The 17290-nt window shown below is 38.0% G+C and overlaps 1 protein-coding gene across 2 annotated transcripts in view; it reads left to right on the forward strand.

Moving 5' to 3' along the window:
* Nucleotides 1-17290, forward strand: part of LOC142094877 (protein MTSS 1-like) — a 93694-nt gene that overhangs the window by 28972 nt on the left and 47432 nt on the right. For both annotated transcript variants that reach the window (XM_075177462.1, XM_075177463.1), the window contains exons 2-3: nt 2460-2521; nt 10673-10746. In XM_075177462.1, coding sequence (XP_075033563.1) covers nt 2460-2521; nt 10673-10746 — 136 coding nt within the window. The remainder of the gene's footprint in view (nt 1-2459; nt 2522-10672; nt 10747-17290) is intronic.

Here is a 17290-nt window from a genome sequence, read left to right on the forward strand (position 1 = left end):
TTACAGGCCTCAAACGGTAGCTTTTAAGTCTACCTAAACATTGCTTACATGGACACACTGGCATCCTGTATACAAATACATTGTAAATTAAGTAGTAATTTAAAACTGTTAAAATTATTTCTTTGGAAAATCTGTGCAAAGATCCTGCTGGTGTGTGAGTGAAGAGCAAGACAGTAGGTTTATACTGACGTTTAGCATTATATTTTGCACAGTTCAAACTACAGACTCAAAGATTTAGGGAATTTATGACTTTATATGCATGTTAATAAACCAGAAGATGCGAAAGCCTCTTTGGCCAAAAGTAAAGAGCACATTGTATGTCTCTACCCACAATTCCTTGGTTAAAATGTAATTCTTCTTTGGTTCCGTGGGATAACGCTCATTTATGTAAACTATATGTGAATTGTGAATATCTTTTTGTTTACGCTCTTTCTTGCATACTTACTATAATCTAATAGATGCACTGTTAAGGTACTCTCCAAACACTAGATTACATAAGCCATTGGGCCATAACCTGCACCGATGAGCTCTAACAAGATCAAAAATGGCTGTTTACCATTTGGGTATTCGTGCTAGAAATCCAACACGTCTAGCTGCATATTTGACCAGTAGAGACAAATGAGCAGTGATTTGTATGTTGCTACTTGACAGTTCCTTAGGTATAATCCTGAATTCCTTGGCTGTGAGGGGTAACGCTAGCTGGCTGTGAGCATGTGTATACCTTCTGTTGCTGCAGTGTTTTGGAAAAAAAACATCCTGTATACAAAATATGTAAGTAAGTCGATTATTTTTTTTTTTAAGGCACCATTTGGAAGCACTTTAATTGCTTCCATTTTAGATTTAAGAAAAACATTTCCATTAATGAGAAATAATTGATGGGAGTTTACTCTCTGCAATTATACAAATAATTTTAGTAACACCATTGCATAAATAACTTAAATGCAGCTGTGGCCCCAAGGGTTTTCGTGTGCAGCTGTGGACTAAAATGTAACATTTAGAGAGTGTAAGGGTACATAATTATGGCACTTTAACCTAGCCCACAGCATCAGTGCTTGTCAATACTGGTAACTATACTGGCCCAAAGCAGTTTAATCAAATGTCAGAGAAACCAAAAGGTGAAACAAGCCGACTTCATGATCCATCATTAAAGTGCTTACAAGCCTTACCTCTCTAATATCTGAATGACTTCTGTGTGATAAGTATTTATCTGAAATTAAAAAAATCATGTGTTTTTAACCTTTATGATTTGCTGAAAGCTTCCTAATGTTACTATGTTTCATATTCCGTGTGTCTAATGTATACCTGTAATACTGACAGCAGCCAAGGTTTGGCCATTGTTATATTTTACTAGCGGTAGTTTTTACATTCTTTAACTTGTTATGCTGGTATAATTATGTTTTACATTTCAATTACTGGATGTAAATCTAAAGAAAGATATGTTCTCAGTGATTCACAGGGGAAATGGTTATGCAACTGGTGTGCTCTGGGTGTGGGTGAAAGGAGAAGTAACAAGGATTTGGGAGTAATGTGTTCTGGATGAATGTGTAGAAAAGTTAAAAAAAAAATATGTTGTAACTGGTACAAAATAAGAAAAGGGAAATCCTGCTAAAATATTTCTTCCATCCAGAACCTATTCCCTTTTTAATAGAACCATGGTTTGTTCCATGCTTGTGACCTCCATGGTTTGAAAGATCACTTTTCTACTACATGAACTCCCCATAATCCTCAGAACCCCAGGCCAGAGATGGTAAAGTGTTATTGCTGCAGATTGGCCAAGGTGCTTCCCACCAGCAGACAACATTGTACTGAGATGTTGATGTTTTGGGAGGAGATTTCCTAAAATGCAGCTTCACAAAACCACATATTTATTTTTATTTTTTTTGGGCGATATTATGTGCGTTTTGAAAACCGTGAGATTGTCTAAAGGCGAAACTATGCATAAAATCACATGTTTTCAAAGCACCAGTTGTGGAATTGCCATCTCAACTTAAAATTAATTTGTTGATTTGCCCCTAAATTTATATTCATTTTGCCCCTTAAGAAAATTTTATGTTGATATTTCCCCTTAGGAAAAGTATAAATTAATATTGCCCCATTAAGAAAATTCTAAAATTTTCCCTCTATAATTAATAATTATTGATGCCATAAATAAGTCAACTTTGTCTCCCTTCTTTCCTTAGAAACCAGATTTTTTTGCCACCAAATTTGTAATTCTCAGTGGATACATCTTCAACACATTAATCTATATCTGAAAAATATTATCTGTTTGTTTTTCTTTCGGTCATTCTGTATATTTTGTTATATGAGCACATAACATTCTCCACAATACTGTAGTGTGTGTATATCTGTGTGTGTATATTTATTATTATTAATAATAATAGTAATAATATTGTTTCACATCACAACTCACGTCTTGCTCTCCTTTTAATACATGTTTTTTTTTTGTGGTTTTATTTCAGACCAGTTATCCTACCTGGGAAGATTTCATCAGCAAAGCTATAAAGTTACAGTCACAGTTAAAGTGAGTATGTTTATTCATATAATTATAAACAATGATATTACCGTGGCTTTTAGTTGTTGCATTTAATTACATCTAATGGGTGTCTCCAGCCTCTATCCTGACAGATATTGGTAAAACTGCACTTGCTAGAGATGTATACAGAGAGTGGGGACTGAGTTGTCCATTAAAAAAAATCCACAGATGTGTCCAGATGCAAAGCGGCAGCTTAAGATGCATGCTGGTCGTAACTGTAGCATATGTGGGACATTGCATACACTTGCGTCCCATTTGCGCCCATGGTTTTTTTCCATTTATTTTCTTTGCAGCTAGCTCATTCACCATTAGGTATCTACGAAACTGCTAAAACCTTTGCTTAAACGCACACAAAAATATAACATATGCCCGCACAACACAGAAATTGCTAATCACCGTAAGCAGGGCATTGTCTAGCAGCCAATCACAAGTGGAAATGGCTTTCTCACGTGCATATGCTTCTTTGTCCCAGTCTGCATCTGTTCTCAATTGCCCTTTGCTGTACTCTGCCTACGTTAGATGCCTCCTTCCCACAGACCCAGGCATAAGTACAGAATTGCAGAAATCTGCATGAGTGGGTATGTGTGCGCCAGCTTTTCTGGGCTTGCACAGAGCAATTTTGCGCAAACTGGCGTAGTACTCACTGCATCAGCTGAAGAGTGTTAATGAGGCATATAACCACATTGGTTTATACACAATCATATACTGCCCTCCGCCGCACTGAATGCCCTCTTCTAACCTCCAACTTACCACAAGGTCCGTGGGATATATAGTCATATATACCAGTTTATACAAACATAACACAGCCTTAGAACTGACAATAATAAACATAGTAGACCTGTCATAAATACACAGTGAAAACGGCCATCCTGTAAATTGACCAATTAATGAGGATTCAGCTGTATGTTGTCACTGCCTGATCTAGTTTTAGTTGATCAGATCAGAGACTGATCCATTTTTAGGCAGCACCATAGTGGTTAGCACTGTTTTAGCACTGAGGTCATGGGTGTGCTCCTACCAAGGACCCCTACCTGTTTGTATGTTATCCCCGTGTCTGTGTGGGTTTCCTCTGGGTGCTCTCATGTCAAAGACATACTGGTAGGTTAATTGACTGCTGACAAAAATGATTCCAAGTGGTGTCTTTGTGTAGGAGGGGATATATATTGTAAGCTCCACTGGGGCAGGGACTGATGTAGAATTGTTTAATTGATGATGAATGATTGTCTTTAAAGCACAGCGGAATATGTAAACGCTAGATAAAGAACTTCATAATAATCTATTGATAATGTCCCAAAGAGGTTACAGCTGTATAGTTTTTATTGTGGCTACCTGGCTTCTGGGATTTGTTTGGCCTTGGTATAGAGCTACATGGTTTCACACTATTCAGATTACAGGATATTTTCTCAGATTGCTCTTGTGCGGTGTCTTATTAATGAACCGATATAATGTAAGGTGTGCTGTTGATGTTATCATGAGTTTAGAACGAGTCCTGGGAAAGGGATATTTCCAGCACACAAGGTTCAGTTCCAGGCATCAGGACACGGTTGTTTAGGAAGTAATTATCTTTTATAACCCGATCATTATAACTCCACCCTGCAATAAACGCTGCTACGGGTGTGCGCTAGTTGCCCTGTTATGGAGAATACACATAGCAACATAGGCAAAGATTGAGGTACAAATTCTTCATGCCAAGGGATGTTGTCTCAGACTGATTACATATTAATGTAGTCAAGGTCTTCAGAAAGATTGTTGTTTTATATTTTTATGTCATGAACTTTTAACCGCACACTTGTTGAATTGCTAATCTCATTAAAATGTCAGACAGTTCTTTTTTTATAAATTGATAGCTTTTATCCAAAACATGGAACAGTAGCTCCGCATTATTGGAACTTTATCATACTAAAGCTGTGTACAGAAGTCAATACGTGTCATGCTATTTAATTTTTACTAAATATTAATATTTTTTTATTTGACTGAGGTTTGCTTTCAGAAATCTTCCTGTATATAAATTTTTCGAAACAATGCTTTTCTTAAAACTAGAAAAATTACCATTTCTTGTAAATTCAATCATGATAAAACACCATTTTTGACACTTGCCACATGCTGCAATATAAACAACTGCCTCTATCGTGTGTGACTCCCAACGCACAATAATACTATTGAAATGGATTGGATCATTATCAGACATTGGAAAATGCCAACTATCGGCCTGTGTATGAAATCTTCTTCCCACAGCATTTACTGATCCCAGTGACTCATGGGAGTATTCCCTTTGCTTATCTCAAGCATTTAATAGCCGCATAAAGTCAATCATGGCCATATTTGCGAGTTGCCAAATTAGGCAGTGGTCCTGTTGTGCTAGTTAAGAGGTAGGATTGTAATGTGAATGACCAGCTTTAGTTATTTAGGAAGAGTCCATGTTGGGTTTTTTTTTTTTACTTATCAGACCAGATACATAGAAGCTAGGCCAGTGGATCCTAAACTTTTCCAGTTCGAGGCACCCTTAGGGTCTCCATCATTTTTCAAGGCACCCCTAAACCAAAATCATTACCAAGTAGTCCCACTCAGCTATGCTATACCGACAATGGAATGGATCAACAAATATCACACACACGAAGAGATGAGTGTCTTGCAAGGCTCTTGTAGAGACACAGTGGACCTACACATACATTGATTTTAGGTCACTGTTTAACGGCATAGTACGTTAAAACATTTTTATTTTATGTCACTGTCCCTTTAACTAAAAAAAAGATGTAGATGTTTAACAATGGTTTCAAAATACTTGAGGATTAGAAATGCACATGAAAACGTCTCATGTTTTACATTAATCCTGACCCAGGCATTCCATGTGTCTGAACCTTGCTATTTTCAGATGTTTTTCCCACTGTATAGTTAAGTTCGTGGTCAGCCAGTAAAAGACAGGGAATTCCAGCGAGACTGATATTATGGTTTTTGTTTGACTCCATACAGCAAGGTCAATCATCCACAGGAAATAAAACATTTTTTTTTAAAAAAAAAATAAAAATGAATGTAAACATTTACATTTTTAAAGTGTAAGAAATCCTAGTTTTTATTATAGCATCAAAATATTTCCCTCTTGCTTAGAATTATTGTTTCTCATTTATTTATTTATTTTTTTGCTTATAGTGCCTGCAAGTGTCATTTCCCTAGAGTCCAACATAAAAAGTGTACGCATGTCTTACTATTGGACAGATACTTATCTCTTAAGATCTGTAGCTTACATAACAATTGTAAGGGGGGAACTCCACCTTAAACATGTAAACGTTTATTTTGAGGCATAAAAACCTTCTACTTGAAGACTGGGTGCATTGTATTTATTTTAAAGATAGGGATATATATATATATATATATATATATATATATATATATATATATATATATATATATATATATATATATATATATATATATATATATATATATATATATATATATACATACTGCTAACTGTAGAATTGGTGAAAGGCTGTTGATGTGGCTGATTTGACGGCTATTGTGGCTTGTTACCGTCTCCTTTACATTTATTTTTGCATTATATGCTCTAATGCAAAAGAGATTTATTCTGTCCTGCCCAGAATGATTGTAACGAGAGTACATGGCAACTAGTTAGATACTAAAATAAATAGGCAGTGTATGGTGAGTGAGGATTATTTATTTTAGACCTTGTATACACAGAGGACTAATATGAAGATTATGGAGGTCATCACTGACTCACCCTTTGATGCTTGTGCTACCTTAGTGTAGAGTCAGATGCCTTGGAGGGAAGTGTTGTAACATACATCAGTGTAATATTTGGATATTAAATAATTTTTTACCAAAGTAGCCAGTAGCAATTGTATTCAAAGGCTATCAAATGTTTACAACCCAGTGTTTCTCTCAATCCTAATGTCTTAATAAAGTTAGTAATGTTTATTGGATACAGGCACTGTATTAAGTGGGTCAGGCGGAAAGTCATTCACCATACGCCAAAACAGGAATCCCATGACAGCCCACAGCCTTCAGCGTCTTGACTAGGATTAACTTAGAGATGGAAAAATGATTAGAGACCTTGCAGACTATTTATCTGTTTTCGTAGAGTTTTGTAACCACACTTTCTTTGAATTTCAATATCAATGGCATAATTCAACAAAGCATTGAGCACTGAAATGTAAAATTATTCATTTTTTTAAATTAATTTTCACTTTTTGTTACTTATTTTTTTTTTTTATATATACAGGCTTTGCACAGTCTGTGGGCTTTGTTGGCACATTGTCGGCAAGATAATAAAACAATACTACAAAAAACATGCATGATTTTATTGCGCGTATAATGTTTCCTTGAATAATATATTAATTGTAGTTGTGTCGGTGTGATCAAGCTCTAAAGCACTTCAAGATGCAGAGCTTTCTGGGAGAGGAATTCAAACTAAGGAACTTTTGAAATGTGAATCTTAAGGTGCCTCTACATTGTTTCCTGACCTCTAAATTTTACAAAAAAATTAATATATATATATATATATATATATATATATATATATATATATATATATATATATATATATATAATCTCTCTAAGAAGACTCTGGAGAGGGTGGTTGCATGCATGGTCCGATCGGGAGTGCTCGGCTGCTCTTTTGGAATACTTGCACACTGAGATTTACAGCAAGTTATGGCTAAGATAGTGTAATTGGCTGTCAAAATCAGAGTGCATGCTCACCTTTTTAGAATTTTTGCCCTGCCATCTGCCAGGATTCTGTCTGGCACAGAAACAGTGATGCGATGAAAGTTTGTTTTCTGTTAAAGTGACACTACCATCAAAAAATTGTTTAGGGTTTGTGTTTAGCTTAAAGCCTATATGTAAGGAAGCTATATCCATCTATTTATCAGTAAAGGTTTGCACTACAGCCTACATATCATCCACCCCTTAATACTATTGGCTTAGATGTTCTTACATGGTCCTACAGAGGTTGTTATCTCTGTACCTTTTTACCCCATTCTGTGGGTGTTCTCCTGCATAGGAGATAATCCAAGCATTAATGCATAGTTGGCAACATTGGCAGCTTGTGTCCCGGGGAGCAGGTGAGTGTGGAGGCGGGGCTCGAAGAATCGTGTCATTAGCCCCGCCGCCAATGCTGTCACCACCCTTTTCGACCAATAAAACTAGGGGGCGGGGCACAGTGACGCCTCCATGACGCCAATAAGCCCCACCCCCTCCATTTACTTTTCCACAGCCGGTCGGCAATCAGGAGAATTGCCTTCTCTCAGTCCGGGAGACTGACCCAGATTTCGGGAGTCTCCCGGATATTCCGGGAGAGTTAGTAAGTATGCATTAAGGGTTGAATGCAACCACTGCGCAGTGGAAGGCTGTTGATTTGACGGCTATCATAGCTATTTCCTAGTAATAGTTGACTAGTGCACGTTAAGTACTATCCAGTCGTTGTTTTAATTGAGAGACTTCATTCATGTAAGGCAAAAGTTAGATTTTCCTGGACAAATCATGTTACAATGCGAGAAGTGCAGATTAGTTTATTATTTTGCACATAAGCTAAATACTGGCTGCTTTTTCATGTAGCACATATAAATACTTGATAACTTTATTCTTACACTGACATTTAAAGTTGAACTATGACATGTTCTATCCCAACTATAAATCTGTACCAACATTTTAAATTAACCTCCTCCTCCAATGCTGCATGGTTTTGTTGCTCCTTTATGCTTTGCTTTCCTTAATGAATCACGCGCTATGTGTGCACTGGAGATGATCATGTTTGTAAAGAAGCTATAGCATGTGCTGTTTGATGGAGTGGAGGTTGGATAAACACCAGACATTGTCATGGGAACCTGCTCACTGTCACTGCAGACTTTGCACTAGTTAAGTAAACATTCATGTAAAGGAAATTGAGGAAAGAGGTGTTGTAATCCTTTTTTTACCCCATAGAAAGTGCTGTATTTAGCTTATTTTGAAACGAAATGCATCTTGGGAGGGACAAACTTAAAAGTTGATAGAATATTAAGAATTCATAGTGTAACCTTGTATGTAAAAGCTGCAGTACATTGACTGAACTCGACAACGCAACATATTTGTAATTCAAATGCGGAGCTTGGTTCCAGTGGTTGTTCTATTATCGACTGATAACTTACTTTTCTCCTCACACATTTCACTGCATACAGTTGTCATAGACCGAACCAAAGTATGGTTAGCAGTGTCAAAGCGTGAGGAATCCTTTATTCCAAGGATCATTCAAAGACATACCTTTCCATTTAGATGTTGCTCAATTTGAAATAGGTTCACAGACATGCAGGATTACTTTGTTAGGTTGTTTTACCAGTTAATCTGGAAAACTTAGTCAGATGCCCTTAGAAATGCCTAATTTAAAATTACTTTAATTTACTCTGCTTCTCACCAGGAAAAGTAAATTGTGCAATTTTAGCTTGCAGCAGGTAAAATCAATTATGATTTCCTATGAACCGCGGGCTTTTCTACAGATTAAATGGAGAAAGTTACGTAATCTCCTTTCACTGCTCTACGTTAGACTCCGGTCTTAATACCCAGAGATGCCAAACCAGGATTTTTTAGGCACGGGACTTGCATATAAATATGACCCAGCAGGAGTGACATTTTACCTGCACTGATAAAAGAAGCAAGCCAGTAAACCAAAGCCTGTAGGGTACAGGCTGGAGATGATTCACCTCATGCTTTTTTAACATGTTTCATCTGCATTTCACACAATACCTCGTACGTCAATGTTGTCAACGATTCCTAATGAGTTGGTAGGTTCTTGAGCATTGTTCAGCCCCCAGAATGGCTGCCTTCACTATTTGTAGACAATGGATACATTTTTAAAGCTACGCATACTGCAACATTTTAATAACAAGCTCCTCCCCTTAGCCAGAGCATGCTGCCATTTTTCCTGGGTCGCCTCTGTTCTTCTCACAGCCCTGGGGAGGAGCGTGAGTGGGATTACCAATTACAAGCTGCCATTAAGAGATGTATGCTAGATGGTGATGCTGATCCAATGACACTCAAAATATATTCACTGGAATCCTGTATATTCATATTTAAAATTGTAACACAACAATTTCAGGTGTTATGATTCCTATAGTCTTCATTTAAGGAAATCGTTGTGTAGGTAGCAGGTTACATTTGTCACAAGGAGGATTTATCATCTGAGCATCTGGCAATAATTCCATGGCAACACAGTGTTTTGGTACTGAGCTTGGCTCCTATTTTGATTAACCTAAGAACCAAGTCATCCACAGTCGCACATCCTGCCTCCAACACTTAGCATCTGTAGTCTAGAAAAAGACCAGATACATTTTTTTTTTTTCAATAGTCTGTCCTGTAAATTATGTGGATGTTGTTTGAACAGTCTCTGCAGAGTACTGGAGCCTTGTCTTGAGTCTCACAACAAGAAATTCTTTGCTTGGACATTTCGGTATATGGGCCCCAAAGCTGTTCATTGCAAAATATGCTGTGACCCTAGTAGGAACCATGCTACTTTATTATTTTCTTAACGGAAATAGAAAAATGGCAGAATGTGGGTTGTATGGTTTACAGCATCTATTGTGCGCACTATTAAAAAAAATGTGTATGTCCCCAATTGTGACATCACCATGTAACGTGTCTACTAAACTGTTTTTATTGAGTAATACAGTGTACTCCTTAAGGTAAATTATCTTTTCAGAATATAGTCTTCATTTAATTTGTGTACTGTGAATGAAAAATGTATTGTTTTATGCTTAGTATATACAAGAACACCTCTGCGCTTTTTATGATAGTTTGGTCTCTGCGAGGCACTGTTTTGTTGCTATCTAGCACACAAATAAACAGATGCTGCAGAACTGTATACCTGTTGCATTTCTTTACAAAGTGAAAAATATTATCAACTCTTAAAAGGTTATTTTCTGCAGTTAGCACACACTTGGTAGTCCTGTCATTTTAAGCAGGTGGCCACATGCCAGTTATATTTTCCTGTTGTGTCTGACAGTGTCTCTAGAAAATGAAGCAATGTCATTTTGCTTGCCAACATATTTCAGCTGGGGCTGTAGAAGGAAAAACAGGCCAATATTTTCAATTGAATTTCTGCTTTATAAGCCAATAATATACACTAACCGCTGTCTCTCTCTCTGTTTGTTTTAGAACTACGACAATTGTAACCGGATCCTTTTTGGACGCTTTCCAGAAAATAGCAGATATGGCCATTAATACAAGAGGTAAATATTTTATTTTCTAATTTCCATACTCCTAATTGTGTTTCTATTAGACAGACAGACTTGAGTTGTCTTACACACAAGACTCTTGTCCCAGGCCATATAATGGAGGTGACTCTCCATTCACTAGGAGCCAGTGACCTTGCTGGTACACGCAACTGAGGCAGCCATTCTATAGGCTCCGCTAATAATAATAATAGTAATAATAATAAATAACGATATAAATGCAGCTTGTTGCTTAAGTAGCAACCAGTGTCCCATTTCTCAACTACCAGGTTTTATTGTGACTTAACAAGCTGCTTCATCAGTCTTACTTCAGACCACAATATGGCTGCCACCCCTCAAAAGTGCTTTAGGGATGTCATTGGCTCATACAACCATTATTTGTTATGTTGGCTATTGAAGAATTTATTTCTTGCTTCAGTGAAACCATTCTTTTTCACGTTTTGAGAGAGGTGTTCTCTAAATGTTGTTGCTAGGTGACATTGCTAGTCTTCCATGATCGTCTACTGTGTCACTGTTTCACCTGTTGAGGGGAATAAATTCAGCTTATACAAAAGAAAACGCTTTTTAATCCTTGTACATGACCTGCAGTGTAACGTGGCTTCCTCTCACGTATTACTGGCGTCACTTGGGTAAAGTCGTGCATCATTATAACAAGGAAACGTGGTCTGGTTTATTTGAGCAACCCATGGTGTACAGCTCTGTTAGTGCCTTCAGTGGAGTATGTTTTTATTGTTTAAAAACATTGAAACAATAATAAATATTTTATCTCAATATTTATTTCTTTTTTCCCTTTTTTTTTGTGGCTTCAATATGCACTGCGCATGTGCTAGCCATCTCACATATCTGTGATCACTTATCCCTTGTAGACCTGGGTCAATTGTTGGTTTGTTGGGTGGGGGTTGTGTTTTAATTAATTGGGGATTGTTTTGTTTATTTATTGCCTCAAAAAAAAAAAAAAGGCCCCATAGTCATTCCCTTCCAAATTATTCAATTCGTTCTTATATTGCCGTTCACAAAAAATATATAGACTCCTCCCTTGCGGAGTACAACAAACAAGAGATGCCGTTTGGGTGTTTTATTTACTCCTATACACTCTGTAGCACAGTGGTAAAGGTTTGGTGTCACGCCTTATCACAGAAGAGAGCTGGCGGACCTACTGTCCTCGGTATACTTCACCACGCTACGTGTTGGAAGTGTGGGTCATCTAATTGAATTGTCCGTGGTACTTGTCCAAGATGCTGTATCCACTATTGACCTACCTATGTGGCAGATTTGACCTACCCCCTTGCTTTACAGTGTTGGCACAGGGTAAGAGCCCCACTGGATTGCTACTTTGCGGGCACCTCCTAAGGAGGGTGGGTTGACGCAAACCCCTGTTTAATAGATGCTAATTTCCGATTATTTTTTTTAAATTTTTTTTATTATTATTATAACATTTTGTTATTAAAAATCCCACCTGCACATATGGCTCCATTGACATGGGTTACTTTTTATAATGATTAATTTTTTATTGGTAATTTAGAAACCTAGGGAATGCAGTAAAATCATACTTTTTTTTTTATTTTTATTATTAACATTTAAAAGTATATTTGCTAAAAGAACATAGCAATTGTTTGCGCTCCAGGCAAATACCTTCATGAAGTAACATGTCACAGTATTGTCTTAGTCTGACACAATGGCAGATTCACAAGAATGACGTGTCGCTGCAGAGCAGGATGTGGTCAGGCACAATCTGTGTAAGAGCAGTGTTTTCACAGTGTTGTCTGGTTGCTTTAGTTACTTAGTGTGGGCACATGCCACCAGGCAATCTGTGAAACCATTTGAGTTGCAGTTGAGCATATGTTGAATGAATTCTTGTCACGATCATGAAAGATGCAAACTGCCGCTTCCACGTATTACCCCAGTGTGTACATTTTACTATTGAGAATTTTAAATCCGTGTTCTATACAAAGAACTGAACGTCCTCACAGCTTCTCGTTTACAGGCTACATCTCGGTGCTCCATAAGCTATTTCAAAAGTTTTGCTCTAGAACCGTAACTAGAAATGTTAGCACCCGGGGCAGGAAGGAAATGTGACAGCCCCACCCAATGTTTATTGCAGTAACTGTTGCCATTAGACACAGTGGAGAAAGCCATCATATGAACTGAATCGATAGGTGGCCATCTATTGTGTGTAGGTGCAATCTAACCTCTACTCTCATCCAAATAAGTCTACAGCCTTTACATAGGTGAATAGGGCTTTTCAGGTCAACTGCAATATTACTGTAATGGACATTATTTGTATTCACTGTTTGGATTGTGTACCAGCAACATAAAACTGCACGCACTGTAAACTGGCCATACACTTACAGATACTACAGCTTGATGTGATATGTGGCTAATTAGTATGAGATCTGGCCAATTAGCGCCTCAGGTCATGTGATCACTTCCAGCATGACTGGGGACTGTGTGTGGATGGAAGATGACCACAAACACAGACTATGTAACTCCTACCATTTCTGGACAATTGTCATAGCCTGTGTTGCCAGCATTAGTAATGTTGGGCATAACTAACTATCACAGAGAAAAGAAAATCCAATCTGATATTGTAACCATAATAAAATGGTGGAACGTTTTATGGTACCTTGACATAACGGGTACCAGTAGAGCATCTGCTGTAAGGATCATTAAACTTGGCATCAACTTCTAAATGTTAGAAAGGTATTGACCATTAACATTTGGGACCCAGGACACCACACAACACAGCTAGGGCTCAGACAAGCATTTGCAAGAACTTTTGTAGTGTTATGGATGAAAACAAATGCAGGTAATTAGCTGGTAAGGGTTCTCAAGCTGTGTGATCATTGATCCCTATGGGGAAAAAAATAGACTTATGTTATTCACTCTGACATATAGCAAACGTTCAATGCCCTATTTTTTATTGCTGTCTGTGTAAACAGCACCTGCTGAATAAGCCAGGTCTGCAAGAGTTGTGGCCTTGGTAAGCTCTAATGCATCACAAGTGTCATGCTATGGAATTTCTAGATTTCTGTTTATAAATGAGATGTCTGACGTCCCGGTAACATGATCTGTCATGCAGCTATATTAGCGCTGGTCATCTGCTATACATTATAGTCTCTCTGCTAGGACACACAGTAGCAATACATTAAGGGCAACAAATGGGATTTTAGCTGGTGTTTTTTTGGCTAAACCTCCGAGAAGTCTGCAGCTGTGTGGGTATTCTCTGTGAATGTCAGATACGCTGACCTTTGTGTCATCACCTCTGTGGAGAGGAGCTAGAATTTCCAATGCTGAAGTATTTCTCCTACCTGATAAAAGGTAAACTAGCTCAACATGTACCTCTGGCCTTTCATCATTATTTATTTATATAGCGCCAGCAAATTCCATAGTGCTACTAATTGAGAACAAACACAATAATAAAACAATACTGGGTAATAAAGACAGAGAGGTAAGAAGGTCTTCTTGCAAGCTTACAATCTATGCCTTTACCTTGAGTTGTCAAATAACTGCTTTATGGTATAACACCTAAATTATTCACCAGCAACTTATACGTGACAAGCCGTCTCGTTTCCTAAGCCTTAAACTGAAATGCTACACAGAGCTATGGAGTAATTTGGAGTTTTAGAAATGACCGATAACATTATGTGAAAATACATACAGTAGTCTGCCTGTGATCTGCACGTTATCAGGTAAGCAGTGTGCTGTTGGTAGGAGAATAATCGAAAACTGCTGTTCTACATCCGTGCTTGTCCGTCTCATGACAGAAATCCTATTTTCTGACAAACATGTGGCCAGAGACAGTTATGCAATGAGATAACTTTGTAACTGGTTTGTTTTATGATTTTCATGACTGAGCGCATTGTTTTATCAACCTCATGAGGCCTCAGAAGTTACTGCTACTGTGTATGACATCCACCTCTGAAGCATGGAGGCAGAGAAAGCGCTGATTGTGGAAGCTGCAGAGTGTCCTATATGGATCCAGGCTAAAAAACTAACTGCTTGGCGTCACTGGGCCTTTTTTTTTTTTTCTAACTACCTTCACTGTCTTAAGTTTGCTTTGGTGTTTACCTGTACAAAGGTAGCCTATAACCAACACATAAAACAGCCTTTCCCCCTCCATACACCCCCTGTTTGCATCGTGCTGTTGTAGCAATATGCACAAGTTGTCCTGTATAAATGTGGTAGAAAATATTGCACTCCTGTTTTTTGTGTAGCAATGTACATCATTTAATTGTAGCTTTTCCTTAGCAATCCACGATCACTACTATTTGCGTGTTTAGGACCTAAAATTCTAAAGTGAGTGGCAAAACCAGACCCTGTGCCATGTACAATAGCTGAAGCACATTCTTTTCTTCAGTTGTCTGAAGTTCTGTCATCAGCCATAGTCTGCATATAAATGTGCTTTTTCTTGGAGCTGTGCTCTTGTCTTGGGAAATATGCAAAATGTTTGGTGTTTTATTTTCCAAAGAATGCAGCATATGAAATTTGGTACGGGTGTCCCACCGCATTCTGGTTTCCATGTATTTTGAATACATCTTCTAGATTTCACAACACATGGCAATTTATAACACAAGGGGCCTAGTCATCTGGATATCATTCTAAGTCCTTATGAGTAGTTAAAGGTGACCAGGTGACCTGACCCTGGCACTTAAAAAGAATCATAAATTTAATACGTTGAAGTCATCCTATCTATGTACATGTATCATCCATAGATGTAGAGGGTTTTTTATAACTTTGTCTGGATTATGAAGTCCTATTGGAAGAGAGTACTCTATGCCTGTATACACTGGGGCAGACTGTTTTGTGGGGCACCATCACTACTGCCCACTGAATTGATATATTCAATAATGGTTCTGCCCATAAATTGGCTGCTTCCACTGTGTAAGCGGCAGGTACACTTTATGGTTTTCCAAGAATATTACAGCATGGACGGCCTTTTGGCTATTATTCTAAAACTTATTTTGCAGCTGACTTAAAGGGAAATGGTAAATGGAGACACTGCTAATTGACAGAGATTAACACAGTATTTTTACATAATTTTTAGTCCAATATTTGGCATGTCAAGTGTTAAACCATTGATGTCCCTCGGTAGATGCTAAAGAAAAACAAACAAACAGTACACTAGTATTAAACCCCAGGGATCCTTCCTGTGTGTTTTGATTTATTCAAGATAATCAGTTGTATGCACATGACCATGCTCCCACATTAATGGTTTGCTTTATTGGAGTACAGAAAGGTAAAGCGTGACCTCTAACATGAAGCATGTAACGTGCATTTCATCATTTGAGCTCTGCATGTTTTCTGAAAGGAGAAGTAAGGCCCACCTGCCAGGATTGCCACATATTGTCATTTTGTGACATTTTATTTCCAACTGACAGTTTATCAAAAATTACAGAATAATGGGGTATGGTTTGATAACACTTCTTAAAGAGGTCCTGTGATTAAAGAGCTACTGGAACTTGCCAAACTCCATGCAAAGATCACCGACCTCTAGTGGACATATAAATATTCAGCTTTTCTGGTAATTTCCAGTGATTGTTGCTTTGTGTTAGCTTGTTGCTTTGTAGATGACTTGTACCAAAGGAAGCAGCATTGTATGCTCGCCCATGTCTGTTCCAAATATTCAAGGTACTTGGTTTGTCAGCAGTGGGCAGCAGGCAGCCCGCTGTGCCTGCTCTTTTGGCCCCCCCAGCTGGCTGCTCCCGTTCTTATTAGAAGGGTGGCAGCCGACTTCCGTGTCACGTTGACCTCTGTGCATGAAGGTCATATGGCCTACATAGAGGAGGTTTGAGTGCTCCATTCAGCCCTCCTTCCTCTCTGCAGCCCCTATGAAGGCTGGATGGCCACTCATGCTGCTTTCAAGCTACTTCATGATGTCCCTCACTGGCTTGAGTTCTCATTTTTTTTTCCTGAATAAAAAGGGTGGTACTGTCAATCAGCTCAGCTTCCTCTTGTATGTTTGCTCAACGTCCCAATCTTTCTCTGCTAAAGGCTAAACACCAAGAAGCAGCAGACTAGTTTTATATGCTCATCTGACCAGTTGGTACACAGTCGCAGCTATGCAAAACCACATCCATGTCAACATGCATAACGTTAATATAAGTGAAAGGGGTGAAAGTAGAAAATGTGCCTTGATGAAGCATATTTTGTACATATAGTGTGTACGGTTTTTCCTTGCTGCACAGTGAAATAGAATTAGTGTTGCCATGCAATTATATTCTGTAAACCTAGTTAAATGATCTGACTTGTGAATGGAACCAAGCTAGTAAGAAAATATTTGTGTAGTTTGTCATGATGGAAAAGCACCTCTAATATTGAAGAAAAATATTTCCCTTCAGTTTCCAAAGTAGAACATTTCCACAGTGGAATATCTTCATGCAAAATCTGGTCCATTTTTACACATTTGTAAAGTGCCCCTTTATAGATAGAAATTAGACTGAGGTTAGAATGAATACATTCTCCCACACTGTATATCATTGTTGTAGCTTTCTCCTTAAGGCTTGCAGTTGTTACATACAGTAAACAGAGCTATCCCCATGGG

Source organism: Mixophyes fleayi, chromosome 6, assembly GCF_038048845.1.
Source record: "Mixophyes fleayi isolate aMixFle1 chromosome 6, aMixFle1.hap1, whole genome shotgun sequence".
Classification (NCBI taxonomy): domain Eukaryota; kingdom Metazoa; phylum Chordata; class Amphibia; order Anura; family Limnodynastidae; genus Mixophyes; species Mixophyes fleayi.